Source organism: Notolepis coatsorum (genome assembly GCF_963971535.1).
Source record: "Notolepis coatsorum genome assembly, chromosome: 3".
Taxonomy (NCBI): domain Eukaryota; kingdom Metazoa; phylum Chordata; class Actinopteri; order Aulopiformes; family Paralepididae; genus Notolepis; species Notolepis coatsorum.
In genome coordinates this window covers 45,773,151-45,788,577 of record NC_140167.1, presented here as the reverse complement: position 1 = coordinate 45,788,577, position 15,427 = coordinate 45,773,151, and the positions used below count along the sequence as shown (strand labels likewise).

Below are 15,427 nucleotides of genomic sequence, written 5' to 3'. Positions count from 1 at the left end.
CACCTGAATATCACCTATTTTATGGTATGGCTCGCACATTTATTGTCCAATCGTGTTTGATTAATGACCTTTTGGGAAGACTGTCGCAGCGTTTTTCTCTGCTTTGCTGACCAGGGCTCGATAAACTCAATCTCAACACCAAAGGGGCAGCAGCCTTCACAGGCAGGCAAATGATGACATATTATGCTCTCTCTCAGACTCTACTTTGTCGATGGTTTACTTAGATATGGCTCTTGTGGGGCAATAAACACTACCAATAAAGGCCGGGTGGTTAAGGCAGTGGTGAGGGGGAGATATGCAGTCACTGCAGCATGCTCACATTACACCTCAGTGCGCCGGGGAGATTAGAGATATAGGTTACATTCTCCAGCTTCCTCTCCTCTTCCCTGTGGAAGACACACTGATGCATGCAAGACAAGCAACACCGGCTCTTTTTGTGACAATAAAGGATTCTGACTGTAATTGGAGAATTTGGAATGCTGGTTTGTTGTACTTTCCTTTTGTACAATGTAAAGGATTGTTTAATGTTGGGTTTAAAGTGGTGTATAGACATTTGTCGTTTTCATGACATACCGGTAGCTGAAAACGACTAGCCCTTATTAAAGGGGCACTTCACCAATAAACAATGCTGATTTATTTTGCTCACACACATCCAAACACAGTTTTGCACACATTCATTTAGTTGTTATTGAGAGTAAATGTGTTTGAACGTGGCCACCAGTGATGTCATCTGGGACATTTAATCCTTGTCTTGTGTTAATTACAGCTCAATGAAATGATAGCAGTCCCTATAAGACAAGATATTGCTATCATTTCCTGGTGCTGTGATTAACACAGAACACAAGGATGCAATGTCCCAGATTACATCACTGGTGGCCATATTCAAAGTAATTTACTTTCAATAACTGTCAAACTAAATGAATGTGTGCAAAACTGATGTGTGTGAGATTATGTGCAAAATAAATCAGCATTGTTTTTCTTTGGTTAACTGCCCCTTTAAAAATTGATTGTTAGATTGTGTAGATTTGATTGTAACCCAGAGCTAGGATATTCCTAATGCTTTGAGTAAAAATAAAGGTGCTTGAAAATAAAATTATATATATATATATTTGTACAGCTTATCACTGAGTCTCATGTGCTGTATCTGCAGCTAGCTCTATCTAAGCAGGCAGCTGAAAGCTGTTGGCCATCCTGTCCACTGCAGCTGTTTGTGAGTGGGTGTGTGTCCCCAGAGGCTAGAGGAGACAATGTGATCGCAACAGGGGTTTATGATAATAGTTACCAAATGCTGTGTCTTGGTAACAGCATTGCAGGCTACTAAATGAACTTCTCAGAAATCGCCAGGACTTTAAACCTCTCAAACGAAAGGCATTTTAAGATGTCCATGCTGATTGTGAAGAGGATTTGAGGTATTATGTTCATGTTTATAAGACTTTAGAAATGGATAGACACATGTGACTAATTAATAAGATGTTCATTGAGTTGCCAGGAAATGTTTACCAGGGCCGATTGAGTTACGGTAATCGGCCTTATCTTTCTCGTCATCGACTGCTGTTTCCCTGTGTGTGTGTGTGTGTGTGTGTGTGTGTGTGTGTGTGTGTGTGTGTGTGTGTGTGTGTGTGTGTGTGTGTGTGTGTGTGTGTGTGTGTGTGTGTGTGTGTGTGTGTGTGTGTGTGTGTGTGTGTGTGTGTGTGTGTGTGTGTGTGTGTGTGTGTGTGTGTGTGTGTGTGTGTGTGTGTGTGTGTGTGTGTGTGTGTGTGTGTGTGTGTGTGTGTGTGTGTGTGTGTGTGTGTGTGTGTGTGTGTGTGTGTGTGTGTGTGTGTGTGTGTGTGTGTGTGTGTGTGTGTGTGTGTGTGTGTGTGTGTGTGTGTGTGTGTGTGTGTGTGTGTGTGTGTGTGTGTGTGTGTGTGTGTGTGTGTGTGTGTGTGTGTGTGTGTGTGTGTGTGTGTGTGTGTGTGTGTGTGTGTGTGTGTGTGTGTGTGTGTGTGTGTGTGTGTGTGTGTGTGTGTGTGTGTGTGTGTGTGTGTGTGTGTGTGTGTGTGTGTGTGTGTGTGTGTGTGTGTGTGTGTGTGTGTGTGTGTGTGTGTGTGTGTGTGTGTGTGTGTGTGTGTGTGTGTGTGTGTGTGTGTGTGTGTGTGTGTGTGTGTGTGTGTGTGTGTGTGTGTGTGTGTGTGTGTGTGTGTGTGTGTGTGTGTGTGTGTGTGTGTGTGTGTGTGTGTGTGTGTGTGTGTGTGTGTGTGTGTGTGTGTGTGTGTGTGTGTGTGTGTGTGTGTGTGTGTGTGTGTGTGTGTGTGTGTGTGTGTGTGTGTGTGTGTGTGTGTGTGTGTGTGTGTGTGTGTGTGTGTGTGTGTGTGTGTGTGTGTGCACACAGACCAATGACTTGGACAAGGTTCCGGAAGAGGCGGCGGCCCACAGCGGTCGGCACGAAGAGCTTTCCAGAAAACACAGCGATGACGGTTGGTGTCTCGATACAGTGCATTCTGGTGCCTCTGGAAGTTGGCCATTAGTGACGTAGGGAAATAAAAAAATGTCTATTGTTCAATTCCATCATTTGTGAGAGGGTAGTGACATATGCTGCAGGGATCCTTTTCTCTCAACGATATTGCAACATAGGGTTATGTTTTCCCTCCTGCTGGACCCGTGCTGACTGGAGGGTGTGACTCATCTTCAGAATGTCCCGGTTGAAGCTTAAAGAAAACTCCCCTTACGAAGAAGTATCATTCATGGGTAGCATGCTATTTCCAAAAACGTATCATGGTATTTCCCAAAAAAGTATCATGGTATTTCCCAAAAAAGTATCATGGTATTTCCTAAAAAGGTATCATGGTATTTTCCAGAAAAGTACTGTATCATGGTATTTTCCAGTAAAGTACTGTATCATGGTATTTTCCAGTAAAGTACTGTATCATGGTATTTCGAAAAAAGTATGCTGACACAATTTTTTGTTCACTACCATGAAATTACAGAAATACCTTGATATTAACACATTTTTTAATTTTTTTTTATCCTTTATTTATCCAGGAATGTCCCATTGAGTGCCAACGACGAGATTAGTCGCGTTAACTCGCCATGCGTTGAGTGCCAATGACGAGTTTTCTCGTCTTTTTCTCGTTTTTGCTTTTATTAGCAATATCCATTCATTTTTCATCCATCCAGCCTGACGTTATCATTGGGAATGGGTCTGAGCTCGAAAAGGGTAAATACCGCCACCTATCGTCTCCCGGATGGTAATGCACATCATTGGATTCGATTGGGTGGGCATGTGCATCAGAAAAAAAGTCCAGTCCGGGGTTTTTCCTTCTCTGGCATGCAGTATCGTGTTACCAGATTGACTGAGGACTCTCAGAGCACCGTCGATTATGTGTTTCAGACTATAACGTTGGATCAATAAACACGATCAATATTTGGAATGGCGATCAGGAATTGGATTCATCTTTTTGCAGAACATTTGATGTGAGGTAAGGACTCTATTTTACCAGTATCCTCCTCCTCACCTTTAAGGCACTATCGGGTGCAGCACCCCTATACATCACCGAGCTCATCACCCCCTACGCAGCACCCAGGTCACTAAGATCCTCCAACCAGGCTCGGCTGGTCCCCCCCCCCCCCCCCGCACCAGACTCAAAAAGAGAGGCGATCGCTCCTTCAAGGCCGTGGCCCCCAAGCTATGGAACCAGCTTCCCCTGGAGATCCGATCTGCCCCCTCGCTGGAGACATTTAAGGCCCGTCTAAAAACCCACTTCTATTCCCTGGCCTTCAATAAACCCTGATTCTCCCACACCCTAACTCACACACTCCCATGTAATTTTATCCTGCCCCCTTCCTCTTGTATCTCTTCTTATGCTCCTCTGTCCCCTGTGTGCTACTGTACTTTGTGTTCCCCTATCCGTGTGTTGTCCTACTGTCCTATTCTCTGAATGTACTGTCTTGTCCTGCTGTGCCTTTTTGTATTTTTGTATTTGTGTATTTTATATTATGACATTGATTTTAAGCTTTGATTGTACAGCACTTTGGTTGGCTCTTGTGCTTTTAAATGTGCTATATAAATAAATTACTTGACTTGACTTGACTTGACTTGACTTAATGTGTGTGTGTGTGTGTGTGTGTGTGTGTGTGTATGACGTTAGCGCTGGCCAGGTCATGGATAATAGATTTTTCAGCCCGCTTCTCTAGCGTGCATAAGTACACATATACTATCGATAATCTAGCGTTTATTTGAAAACTATTCATAAATCAGCCGAAAAATTACAACGTGTTTTGTGTATTCCACTAAAGAGCTATTACCGCGGAATTTCTCTGGAATTACTAGAACTCTCCAAAACTATACTCGTATTCAAAACGGTATAAAACGGAAATGTACCAATGAAAAAACAATCCTTTTCGTACATGTTGACTGCAAGCAAGTCCTTGATAAGCAAGGGGTGTTTTAGACCCATAGCCATAATTTTAAGATATGGCTAAGCCTTCACAAATTTCCCCGACCTCTCATTGACTTCAGTGCTGGCACTCTAGCCCATATATGGTCAAAGGGGCGTGGCACTCAATGTGTTAACATCGGCATCATGGTTTAAATTAGATTATACTGTGGGTAATAATTAAAGGAACACGCCAACTTTTTGGGAAATTAGCTTATTTGCCATCTACCCTGGAGTTAGACAAGCAGATACCCTTTTCTTCTCTGTGCATGCATTATGCTTAGGGAACAGCCACACTGTTGGCCTAGCTTAGCGGCATTCACTGGAAGTAGGTGTGCCAGTGTAGCCTAGTTCCCAACAGTCACGAAATATACTCCAAATACAACTCCAAAACTTTCCTGTAAACATGTTGTGACCTGTGTATTTGCCACGTGGAGAAATAAAGAAAATTGACATTTTCATTTTCTAAGCAGATATATACTTTTATCTATCTATTTTTTGTCGAACCACTGCTGCCTGGGCACAGTGATTTCACGCATCACCTCAAAAGCCCTGTTGTAACTATAGAAACTGTGGCTAAATAATGAAGACACTTGTATGCTCTTTTCTTTGGTCATAGACCTGTTCATATAACCTGAACTCCTGAGTAAACAAAATAGGTTACCCAATTTACGAGTAGCCTAATGTTTGTCTCATTTTTGGTGTTACATTATGTAACGCCAGTCAGCAAGCAAACGCAATCAAATGGGATGCAGGGACCGCTGAGGATTATACTAGGATAGTCCAGCAAAGTTACATCCTATTCATCAATCTCACAATATTCGCTAACGTTAGACAGATGGAATACAGCCTTCCATCTAAAAACATAACTGAAAACTTACCACAGTCATGGTTGCCAGTGTTTCACTTTCTCTTCTCTGTGTGATGCCGATGTGATGGCCATATCCTATTTTCTCACAATAGTCATCTTGTGCAAAATGCTCTGAGCAAACACGATGGTTCTTGATTATTTCTATTGGTGTGTTGGAATATATGTTCAGAGCAAGTAGCCATAGCTTCAACCAGTCCGGAAATATCTCCACGTGGTAAATACACAGGTCACAACATGTTTACATGAATGTTTTGGAGTTGTATTTGGAGTGTATTTTGTGACTGTTGGTAAGGCTACACTGGCACAACTACTTCCAGTGAATTACGCTAAGCTAGGCTAATGGTGCAGCTGTTCCCTAAGCCTAATGCATGCACAGAGAAGAAAAGGGTCTGTATCTGCTTGTCTAACTCCAGGGTAGATGGCAAATAAGCTAATTTCCCAAAAAGTTGGCGTGTTCCTTTAAGCACTTGGCTGAGTTCTTTCATTTACACAGTGGGGTACAGTAGCTCCACAAAGAAATCCCAAGGCTGTGACCTTATAACATCCAGTAGCCTTCAATCTGAGCTATGAATGCATACTGTATGTAACTCCCCATACACAGAGGTTGAAGTACCTCAGAATTGTAAAAAAGAAAGATAATTGGAATTTGACCAATATGAAGTGAATAGCAGCTGAACCCACATGGAGAAGAAATAAAAGCCTCACACTGGTGACACTTGGTCAGTATCAATGCAGAACCGACATGGCCCCTCCACTCCCTAGTACTTGAGAGTGATCGGTAGGCCTAAGGGTCAAATACATGCATATTTATGCATATTTGTATTCCAGATCCCTCTTGGATATCCTGTGGCTTTAGTGAAATTATGTTATGAAAAAGGGGCACTTTGCTGGTCCTCGTAAGACCAGTGGGTTATTTTAGGATACCAGGGAAGATGAAAATATTACTTTTAAACAGATTTCATTGATTGCTTATCTCGTCTCGTCTTTGCATTCCTAAGCTCTTTCCCTAAAGTGTTGTATTGTTGTTAAGAGGTCATTGAGGTTGTGGAGATTGTTGAATTTATCTAGTGTTTCCTTCTGTCCATAGTTTTCACGGGCCTAGAGAACGGGACAGAACCGTACCAGCTGCCAGAGAGACAGCCTCAGGATTCACCGGTGAGAAAGTCTTAATCAAAAACGACTCGCACAAAAACAATGCAATGCAAATTTGATATTGTTGATCAAATCAGGGGTGAGGATAAGGGTGTATGTGTGTGTGTGTATGTGAGAGAGAGAGAGAGAGAGAGAGAGAGATGGGAGAATGAGGATGGATTGGATAAAAGTTCTTCCTGTGATAAAGCACCTGCGAAATAGCCTGTCGCGCAGCAGCAGAATGAAATAGGAAACACAGCAATAAATAACACTGCGTCATTAGGTCACAAATAACGGCTCTCGCGAGGCGTCCCACGTCAAAAGACGGATCCCTTGTCACAAGTCCACCAGTGAACGAGGCCTGCTGGCACACAAACCATAGGTACATAAATACAGCCAGAGACGTTAATTAATCACCTTTCAAGGCCAAATAATACACTTCTAATTACGGAAATTGAAAAAAGAAAACCCGTACTCGGGTGTGCTTTAGCAGAATGAGGTTGTGTGATTTATCGCGCAGCCATGGCGCTCTCACGTCGTCTCACGCCGTCCGTAGCTCGCGCCACCTCTCGAGGTTTTCACCTCACACACGTCATGTCTCCAAAACTTGTGGAAGTCAACTATTTCCTTGTGTCAGTGAACCGTTTTAACACAAAATTCTGTAGCTTGGGGCTTAAGAGACTACCTCCAGCACAGCTTTAAAGACAGGGGCGTGCACAGACAATTTGGGGGGCAGGGGCTCAAGCTACAAAAAGGGCACTACCTCTTCCGCCCGTCGGCACGAAGGACCACACATGACATCACGTCATAAATCAGTCTCAGTCTAGACTGTCTGACATAATTATATATTTTTTTCTCCAAACGTTTTCAAGACTAAACATCCTAACCATGTCACAACAGCAGTCATAGTGTATATTTTCAGCAATACGTTTGTTTACCAATAGGTTAAAGGGTTATTAGTGAGATTTTAGTTTTAGGATCCGCCATTTTTAAAAAGCGACCATTGCTGAATGAGACGATTGTTGTCATTTTGAGGAGGACATCCAGAGCTCTCAATGAGCGTTTTTTTGTTTGTTTTAAAATCAGTTTTAAAATGGGGGAGCTGTTGCAAGAATAAAAAACCTACTGTACATTCAACAACCTACAGATTTCATTCTCTGTTCTTCATGCACGCCTGGTGATACTTCTGTAAATCCAAATTGAACTCTGCCATTGGAAAGAGTAGATTTGGCCCGATCCATATTGTGCAAGTTGGCTATAATAAGGTTATTTATAGGCCTCATATTCTATATTCTATAATAATATTTCAAATTGCATGGGTCCGGATGGCAGAATTCAGTACTGTATCTACAAAACCTTCTGTTTAATCATCTTCCCTTTATTAATTTCCTTCGATTTTTTGTACACGTGATCTCAAGAAGGTATTGAACGAGCTCAGTTTCTTATGTCTGGTAATTTTTAGCATGGTGTTATTCACTGTCAAAGATGCAAAGAAAAATCATAATTCATATTCTCCCTTGTTTCATCACAATTTAAGCAAGCCCAGTAATAGACACAATATTTCTGACACTGGGAATACATTCACTGATGTCCCTAGATACCAAGAACATGCAAATGGACCTTGTAGAAGTGGAGCAATCTTCCATTTACTTAGGTATGTATTTTAGGCGGATTTTCAGAAAATAGGGCTCCGGGCTTAAGAGGTTAAGCCATCAACACCCAGTGTTCATATTTGAAAAATTATACTGTATATATAGACCTCTGAGAACTGGCCGTCCACTCAACTCTGTCCAACATTAGCCTGAGAACTGATCCAGAGCCAGTTCTTACTGTGTGTGTCCATCGCCGTGCCACACTTGGCCTGGCTCCATCGCCACTGCAGAATTTCCCAGGAGTTAGAGGGAAATCTTCTCTTCTGCCATAACAAATCATACCAAATCATACCCAGGGCTGCCTCAGCCACTGGCAGATACTGATATGGCTACGGGCCTGACCTTCATATTTGGTTCTGCAGCTCTTGAGGTCCGTGGTGCAATATTTATTTTCTGCTATAATTGCAAAGCTGAGAAAAAAAATACAGAAAGAAAAAAAACTCCATATTGTGCCGTGTGGTTTAACACAGAATATTGCATTGGGGAGATTTCAACCAGGGCTGTCATCATTTTCCTTCCTTCTGTGGTGAAGTTGGCGGGAGATATACCACATTAACCACTGCAAAACATGAAGGGTCCTTGTACATATTTCACATTCGTGGCTTGCTCCTCTGTTTACCCTTAGTTTTGCATGTTTATTCTTATTGTCAACAAAGGAAAAACATGGCAAACACACACAAATGGATAAAGAAGCTTACGAGACGCTCACAGACACATTCGCTCACCTTCTGTACACACCAAATACTATCTTCCAGTCCAGCCAGCCATTTTGGAGATGAGACACAGCATTGTGTCTTATCAGGCTGAGCTGAGCACAGCTGGCAGCAGGCTGTTTGTCTGTCCGTTAGAGGGGCCTGGTGGACAGACAGATGGAGGCGCTGCAGGGTAATGAAGAGAGGTTTGAGCCATACGCCCCACGCTTCTCAATGGCTCCACAGGGGAAGTCTGCCTGTGGAGGGCCCTCCTATCTGGGATGAGAGGCATGCATGCATACACACCCACACACACACACACACACACACACACACACACACACACACACACACACACACACACACACACACACACACACACACACACACACACACACACACACACACACACACACACACACACACACACACACACACACACACACACACACACACACACACACACACACACACACACATCTATATATTTAGTAATATCTGAAATGAAGGAGAGAAAAAAGCAATAATAGTCATAATAACCGTGCTTTTCCTCCTTTTACATGTCAATACAACCTCTCCCATTCACACTCCTGAATTCTTCCTTTCATACCAGTGGCTCTCTCACAATGGCTGCAGTTATCTTTGCCTTTCCAACATCCTGTCCACTGTTCCAGGCACCTGCTTCACAATATAGCATAGCTCTCAAGGCCAGCGAGGAGCCGTTAGTCAGCTGTAATGGATTGCTATTGGTTGATAATGTTCCTTTCACCCAGGGCCAACAGAGCAGTTTGCCTTGTTGCTGGGGTAACTCTCCCTCATCCATCAGCCAATATCATTAGTCCACCTGCGTGATGCATGGGGGGGGGGGGGGGGGGGGTATTTTGTGCCTGGACAAATCAAAACACTTCTCTTTATGGCAACTCAAATACCACAACTACAGTCATGGAGCTGTAGATTGTGCAGCATATTACTGAGTTAAAAGTATAAATTAAAATAAAGGTGTGAAAAGCATGTGTTGAAATCATCATCATCATCATCATCATTTATTTATTCGTACATGGAATCACCACAGTCCAACAGTACATATTCACATAATTCACAAAAAATACCATGGCCGAAAGGATCACATAGCTTTTGAAGGTTCTTGTTTGAAGTGAAACAATTCTAAGGTATATTTTCATAGGTAAGGTAACTTTTCCTCAAAGGAGGGTTGGATCCCCTGTGAAGCTAGACAGCTACCTGAAAGTGTTACTGTCTCACTCCTTTATAGTTTACAGTGGCAGGGCCGACACATTCGATTACAATCACATTCTAGGCTTACTGTTTGGTTCGTTATTATAAATGTTTTTACCCAGGGACAGTGCACATTAATCAACATCTTCAGTTTCCACATCAATGTAAATGTGCCATAATTTGCTAATGAGCTATCTGTAGTCCCTGCCTACCATGCATGTATTTATGGTGTGGGAGGAAACCAGAGTACCTGGAGGAAACCCAGATGAACACGGGAGAACATGCAAACTCCACACAGAAAGGCCCCCTGCTGGGGTTTGAACCCAGGACCTTCTTGCTGTGAGGCAGCAGTGCTAACCACTGTGCCACCGTGCCATGGTTCACAGTGCCTCAAGGTGTTAGTAACAAATATCCATGCTACAGGCCACATATGTGACATTTTCCAGGGCCTTCCGGCACAGAGACTCAGGAGCAGGAGCAGATGGAACACTGGTATGACAAAGGCTCTCTCTAGTGTGTGTGGGGAAGGCTGATGGTCGATTACCTCCATGCACAACAGGTGCGCAGCCGCTGAACTGTTGCTGATTGAACAGTTGTGATTGGATGATCAAGAAAAGAGGGCGGGAGGCGGGGTTTGAGATAGCTTATTTAGCTTGACCCAGGGCAAGTGTGGCTGCTTAAATCAAGTGTGGGATATTAGTGGATATCCTGATGAAGAATGTCTCAGTCAACCGAGGCTTGGATAATAACAAGGTTTATTAACCAAACAGATAGAATACATAGAGAGAATGGCTGAGGCTCTCGCCCCAGGTGATCAGCTGAAATTACCCAGGTAAGAACCTTGATTGTGGTCGGGAAGAGCCCTTTATAGTTCAACAAAGGGGGTGTGTGGTCCCATTTGATAGGTCAGATGGGGGGGAGGGGGTACAGGTTTGGGGGACACAGGGGAGGGGGGTGTCTTATTCCACAGAGAGGGGGGGGGGCACAGGTTAAGGGAACACAGGGGAGGGGGATATATTTACATGAGGATTATTATACCACAATACTCACTTTTCTTTCTTATAATGTGGGTGAGATTAATGTATAATATACCAGGATTGTTTGGAACAGGTAAAAGTGGGGATAATAGTTTAAAAATAGAATTATTTACATACATGATTAATAGAATTATTTACATACATGATTCATGACATGATCGACTGGACTGCGGTCTGTGTTATTTTGATATCAGAGATGAGATATCACCCTTTAAAAATAGAATTATTTACATACATGATTAATAGAATTATTTACATACATGATTCATGACATGATCGACTGGACTGCGGTCTGTGTTATTTTGATATCAGAGATGAGATATCACCCTTTTCTTTTATTAATCGCTCAAAATACCTATATCAATGAGTGGTCCTCATCTCTGATATCAAACAACAATTAACATAATCATTAGAAGCTATCGCTGTGCAAATATCTTGGCATACCTTCAGTCGTTCATGTCGTGACTCTGGGGAGCTAATGTGATCGTTGTGCGTACAGGCATCGTAATAAACCAATTAGTTACATGCACTGTCTGTGTGGTCAGAGTGCACAGGGTGAAAAAACAAAATTGTGTTCATAATTATTAGGAATCGGATTTACACATAAGGCTAATGTGTACAAAAACATTTTAACAACCGTTAACCTGGTGGTTAATAAAACTAACATGATTGATTATGGGAAACTGTTCAAAAATATATATATATATTTTTGCACGTTTTATGATGATTCTTGATGAAATTACTTAGGATCCAGTTGTATTTACCCTGAGTTTGAGTGTCACGTTCATCTGTGATTGCCTCAGTTTTGTTGGTCTTTACTTAGAATCAGGCAATTTTCTCCATTTCTTCTCTATAAATGAGGAGATAAAACGTCTTATGCATCGCTTCTGTATGTAATTCTAGTGCATCACCATATAGGTGCAAAACAACGTTACATGTCCTCTTCTATGAGAGAATAAAACAACTGATTCTTTCTTGTCTGACAATACAATTTTGTAACCTAAGTAATTCAAATGTGATGTAATGTGATCATGTGGTCACTTCTTCCTTCAGCAATACATTTTAGCTCATTATTACTAACCATTGTTAATGCTTTCTCATTGATTTCTTTTCATCACATCTCTAGTTCATCGTTTTGCAGATACATACAATTGTGTGAAAAGTTTCCTTCTTGTGAAGGTATTAATCTGAATGATGTTGCGTCGTTGTTGACAAGGTGTTCTCTGTCGGTCGTGTGGCAGGGCCAAACAGTAACACATAAAAATTAAATAAATATATATAATAGACATTACCTTAGTGGCTAATGTGTCAAAATAAAATTGAAAACCGTTAACCTAGTGGTTAATATAAAAGGTGATTATGATAATCGTTATGCATTGTTCTGTGGTCAAAACAAACTTGGTGTCTTGGAACAATCCAACTGGTTCTGCCCTGTTTAACAATACCATTTTGCAATGTGACTCTGTGATCATTTCTCATTGTCATTATAAAATTGGTTAATGCAATCTTACTGATTGTATTTCATTATATTCCTAGTCAATAATTTTCCAGATACATATGAACTCTGTGAAACAGTTCTTGTTTGTGAATCTGACAGTTGCTGTGAAGTGTTGATCATCTGTTTTCGGTCTGTCGTGTGGCAGGGCCAATACATACATAACAATGTGGACAATGTGTGTTCAGAAGTATCTTGTTCCACAGGTCTCTGATGATGTCTCTTCTTGACGATGCAGTCGGGAACATTCACTGGTCGTCGTTCATTCAGAGGGGGCCTACAGGAGGTCGCCGTCCGCTCCCTGTGTACCTTGTCAAGGGTCACCGGTAGCAGTCAACTGTTCCTCGTCATCGCGGTACTAGAGGGGCGAGGGGGCGGGCGTTTTTGAATGTGTTGTGCTGGTTTCGCTGTCCTCTCCTCGTCATTGCGGTACCACTTGATGGAGGGCGAGGGCCCGCCGATGTAGTGGCTAGTCAGTAGGACGCTCTCTCTCACACGGATGACAATCTTGTCATGGGAATCCACCTTGATGGTCGGGGCTTTGGTTCTCATCTGCAGGTGATGGGTTTGGTCTGCAGTGCCGGGGTGGAGGCCGTCAAAGGTTGATCTCCTCTTCGTCAGTGTCTCCTTGGTCAGTCTCCTTCGTGGTCCTCTGCTCCACTTTCTTGGGGATGTCTGTGGGCTGGGTTGGATGGTTCTCCCACGGTTGTTGTCGTCGCCTCTGGTTGTCAATTTTCTTTATGTGTCCTGCTGTGATTAGCTTGTTAATCTCAGCGCGGTACACAGTCTCTTGAGCGGGGTCTCTGGCTAGGTGCCGCTCTGTGTTCAATAGATACCGCTCCGTCGCTTCTTTTGGGGAGTGGAAGGTGGGCATACCCTCTCGCCTCAAGAGTGGAGTTGCGTATCTCATCACTCCGTTGACTTTGACTCTCTTTGTCCCTTGCTCGAGGAGTGCTATGGCGTAAATGTCTTCCTTGGAACGAATGTCTTTCTTTTCGTTCTTAAAGGGCATTGTCTCTAGTGTCCATAGCCTCTCGACATGCTGTAGGAGGGTGGTGTCTTCTTCTGTCACTCTGGAGTGGAGGCAGCTAGTGGCTGCTGTTCGGTTAAGAGACTTAGCGAGGGGGCCTTGTAATGTCCATCCTAGGCGGGTCTCGACTGCTGCAGGACAGCCTCTGGGCCCTGTGTGGACCCGGTCTATCGGGACTATGAGGTCTGCATGGTCGGAGCCTATCAGCAGGGTCGGGGTGGCACCGTCTATGAGCGGGATAGGTAGTTGACGCAGGTGCACATATTTATCCATCAGCTTGGCGATGGGGTAGGTGTACTGCGACAGGCCTATTTCTTGGCTGGTGAAAGCATTAGTAATCCTATACCGTCTCTCTGGCTGCCCGCTTGCTGCGATAGTGAAGGAGACATTCTCGCCCTTTATCGTCTTTAGATCTCTTCTTATTGTCCGAATCGTCATTGGTTGTGTCCGCAGCTTCGTGGTTCAGGTCGCGCATCGTCTCACTCGTCCTGTCCTCTCACCAATTCGTGATCTGAGGGTGATAAACACTGCCTTAGAAAACTCCTCACATAAATGATTCAACGCCTTTCTGCTAAAGTGGAAAATCATTTTGGGATTAATTCATTTCATTTTAAATACAATCACTTAATTGACAATAGGAAATGCAAACCAATTGCATTAGCAGTGATAACTTACGTCAAGAAGGTCACATTCACTACAATTTTATCAGATCTTGTGTCTAACTAGATCTTACAGCATTAGGCTTTAAATAAAATTTGTAAATGAATGGCCAAAGTCTTGAATCAGATAAAATAGCTATTTTTCTTCATAGTCTGTGATGTCAAATTTTAATTTGATCTTACCTCAGGATGCGTTGGCTGTACCTCAGGATACTTACCTCGCCACGACTTCTCTGGCGTTCTTCACATCTCAGTGTGGCTCATCATGGCATAGGATGGGGAAAAACATAAAATCTAGGTAGCCAGTTAATTTTTGCATGAAAAACAATCATTTGTTTTGTCATCTAACCCTAATTAACCTTACTGTCATGCATTTGTCCTAATAAACTAACCTACACTGTAGCACTCAACACGAATAAAACTAATCTACACTGTGGCACTCAACACTTTGATGACCATTGTTACTCAGCTGATAGAGGTGTGCCTTGCCTGATGTCCTGTCGTACAGAACCTGTGAGTCGCTTTGGATAAAAGTGTCAGCTAAATGATCAATGTTGTTGATATCTTGTACATTTAGATAATTGTGCTGCAATTTTGGTGGTTGATAATTTTTGCAATCATGGAAAGTATTAGTTGTTAAAAGAATAGTCTAAGGAAAGTCATGCATGTTATTGGTTATAAACAGAGAATAGAAGGAGGGGATTGTAAGTAGTTGTTTTCATCATTAATCTTTCATCTCGGGCACTTCTCTAATTCATGTGTCTTTTGAAAAGAGATGATGAAAACGACTGGTTAGTTATTGTTAGTATGGGAGTTAGGTAGATTTTCATAACTGCAAATTCATCACCGGTGTCTAATTCATGTTAATTAAGTGGTTCTCTGTTGCCATCTACCGCTAGGTGAGTTCATCAAGTCTGTGGTCACGAGTGCAGGCATTTGCATTGCTTTGTCTCCCAAGTGCCCGCTCTGAAGAAATTTACATGTGGGTGTTTTGGATGTAGATTTGTTCCAAATGGTCAATCGATTGTCTCTCAGCTCTGCACTGTCTCTTGGTTGACATGCAAATTGTTGGATTTTCTGTCTTTTGTGATACAATTTGGGTGTAGTCATTCACTGTTTTGCATCTCGCCTCAGAGCCAGATCTGTAAATACAAACACATGTTAATTTTCCACTCTTTTCTAAAACCTGGGTGAATCCTCTTTGACTGTCTG

General features: G+C 42.6%; 1 protein-coding gene across 1 annotated transcript in view; it reads left to right on the top strand.

The window, feature by feature from the left end:
• stac (SH3 and cysteine rich domain) overlaps positions 1–15,427 on the top strand; it is a 148,747-nt gene that overhangs the window by 85,624 nt on the left and 47,696 nt on the right. The window contains exons 6-7 of the mRNA XM_084310067.1: positions 2,372–2,456; positions 6,374–6,441. Coding sequence (XP_084166193.1) covers positions 2,372–2,456; positions 6,374–6,441 — 153 coding nt within the window. The remainder of the gene's footprint in view (positions 1–2,371; positions 2,457–6,373; positions 6,442–15,427) is intronic.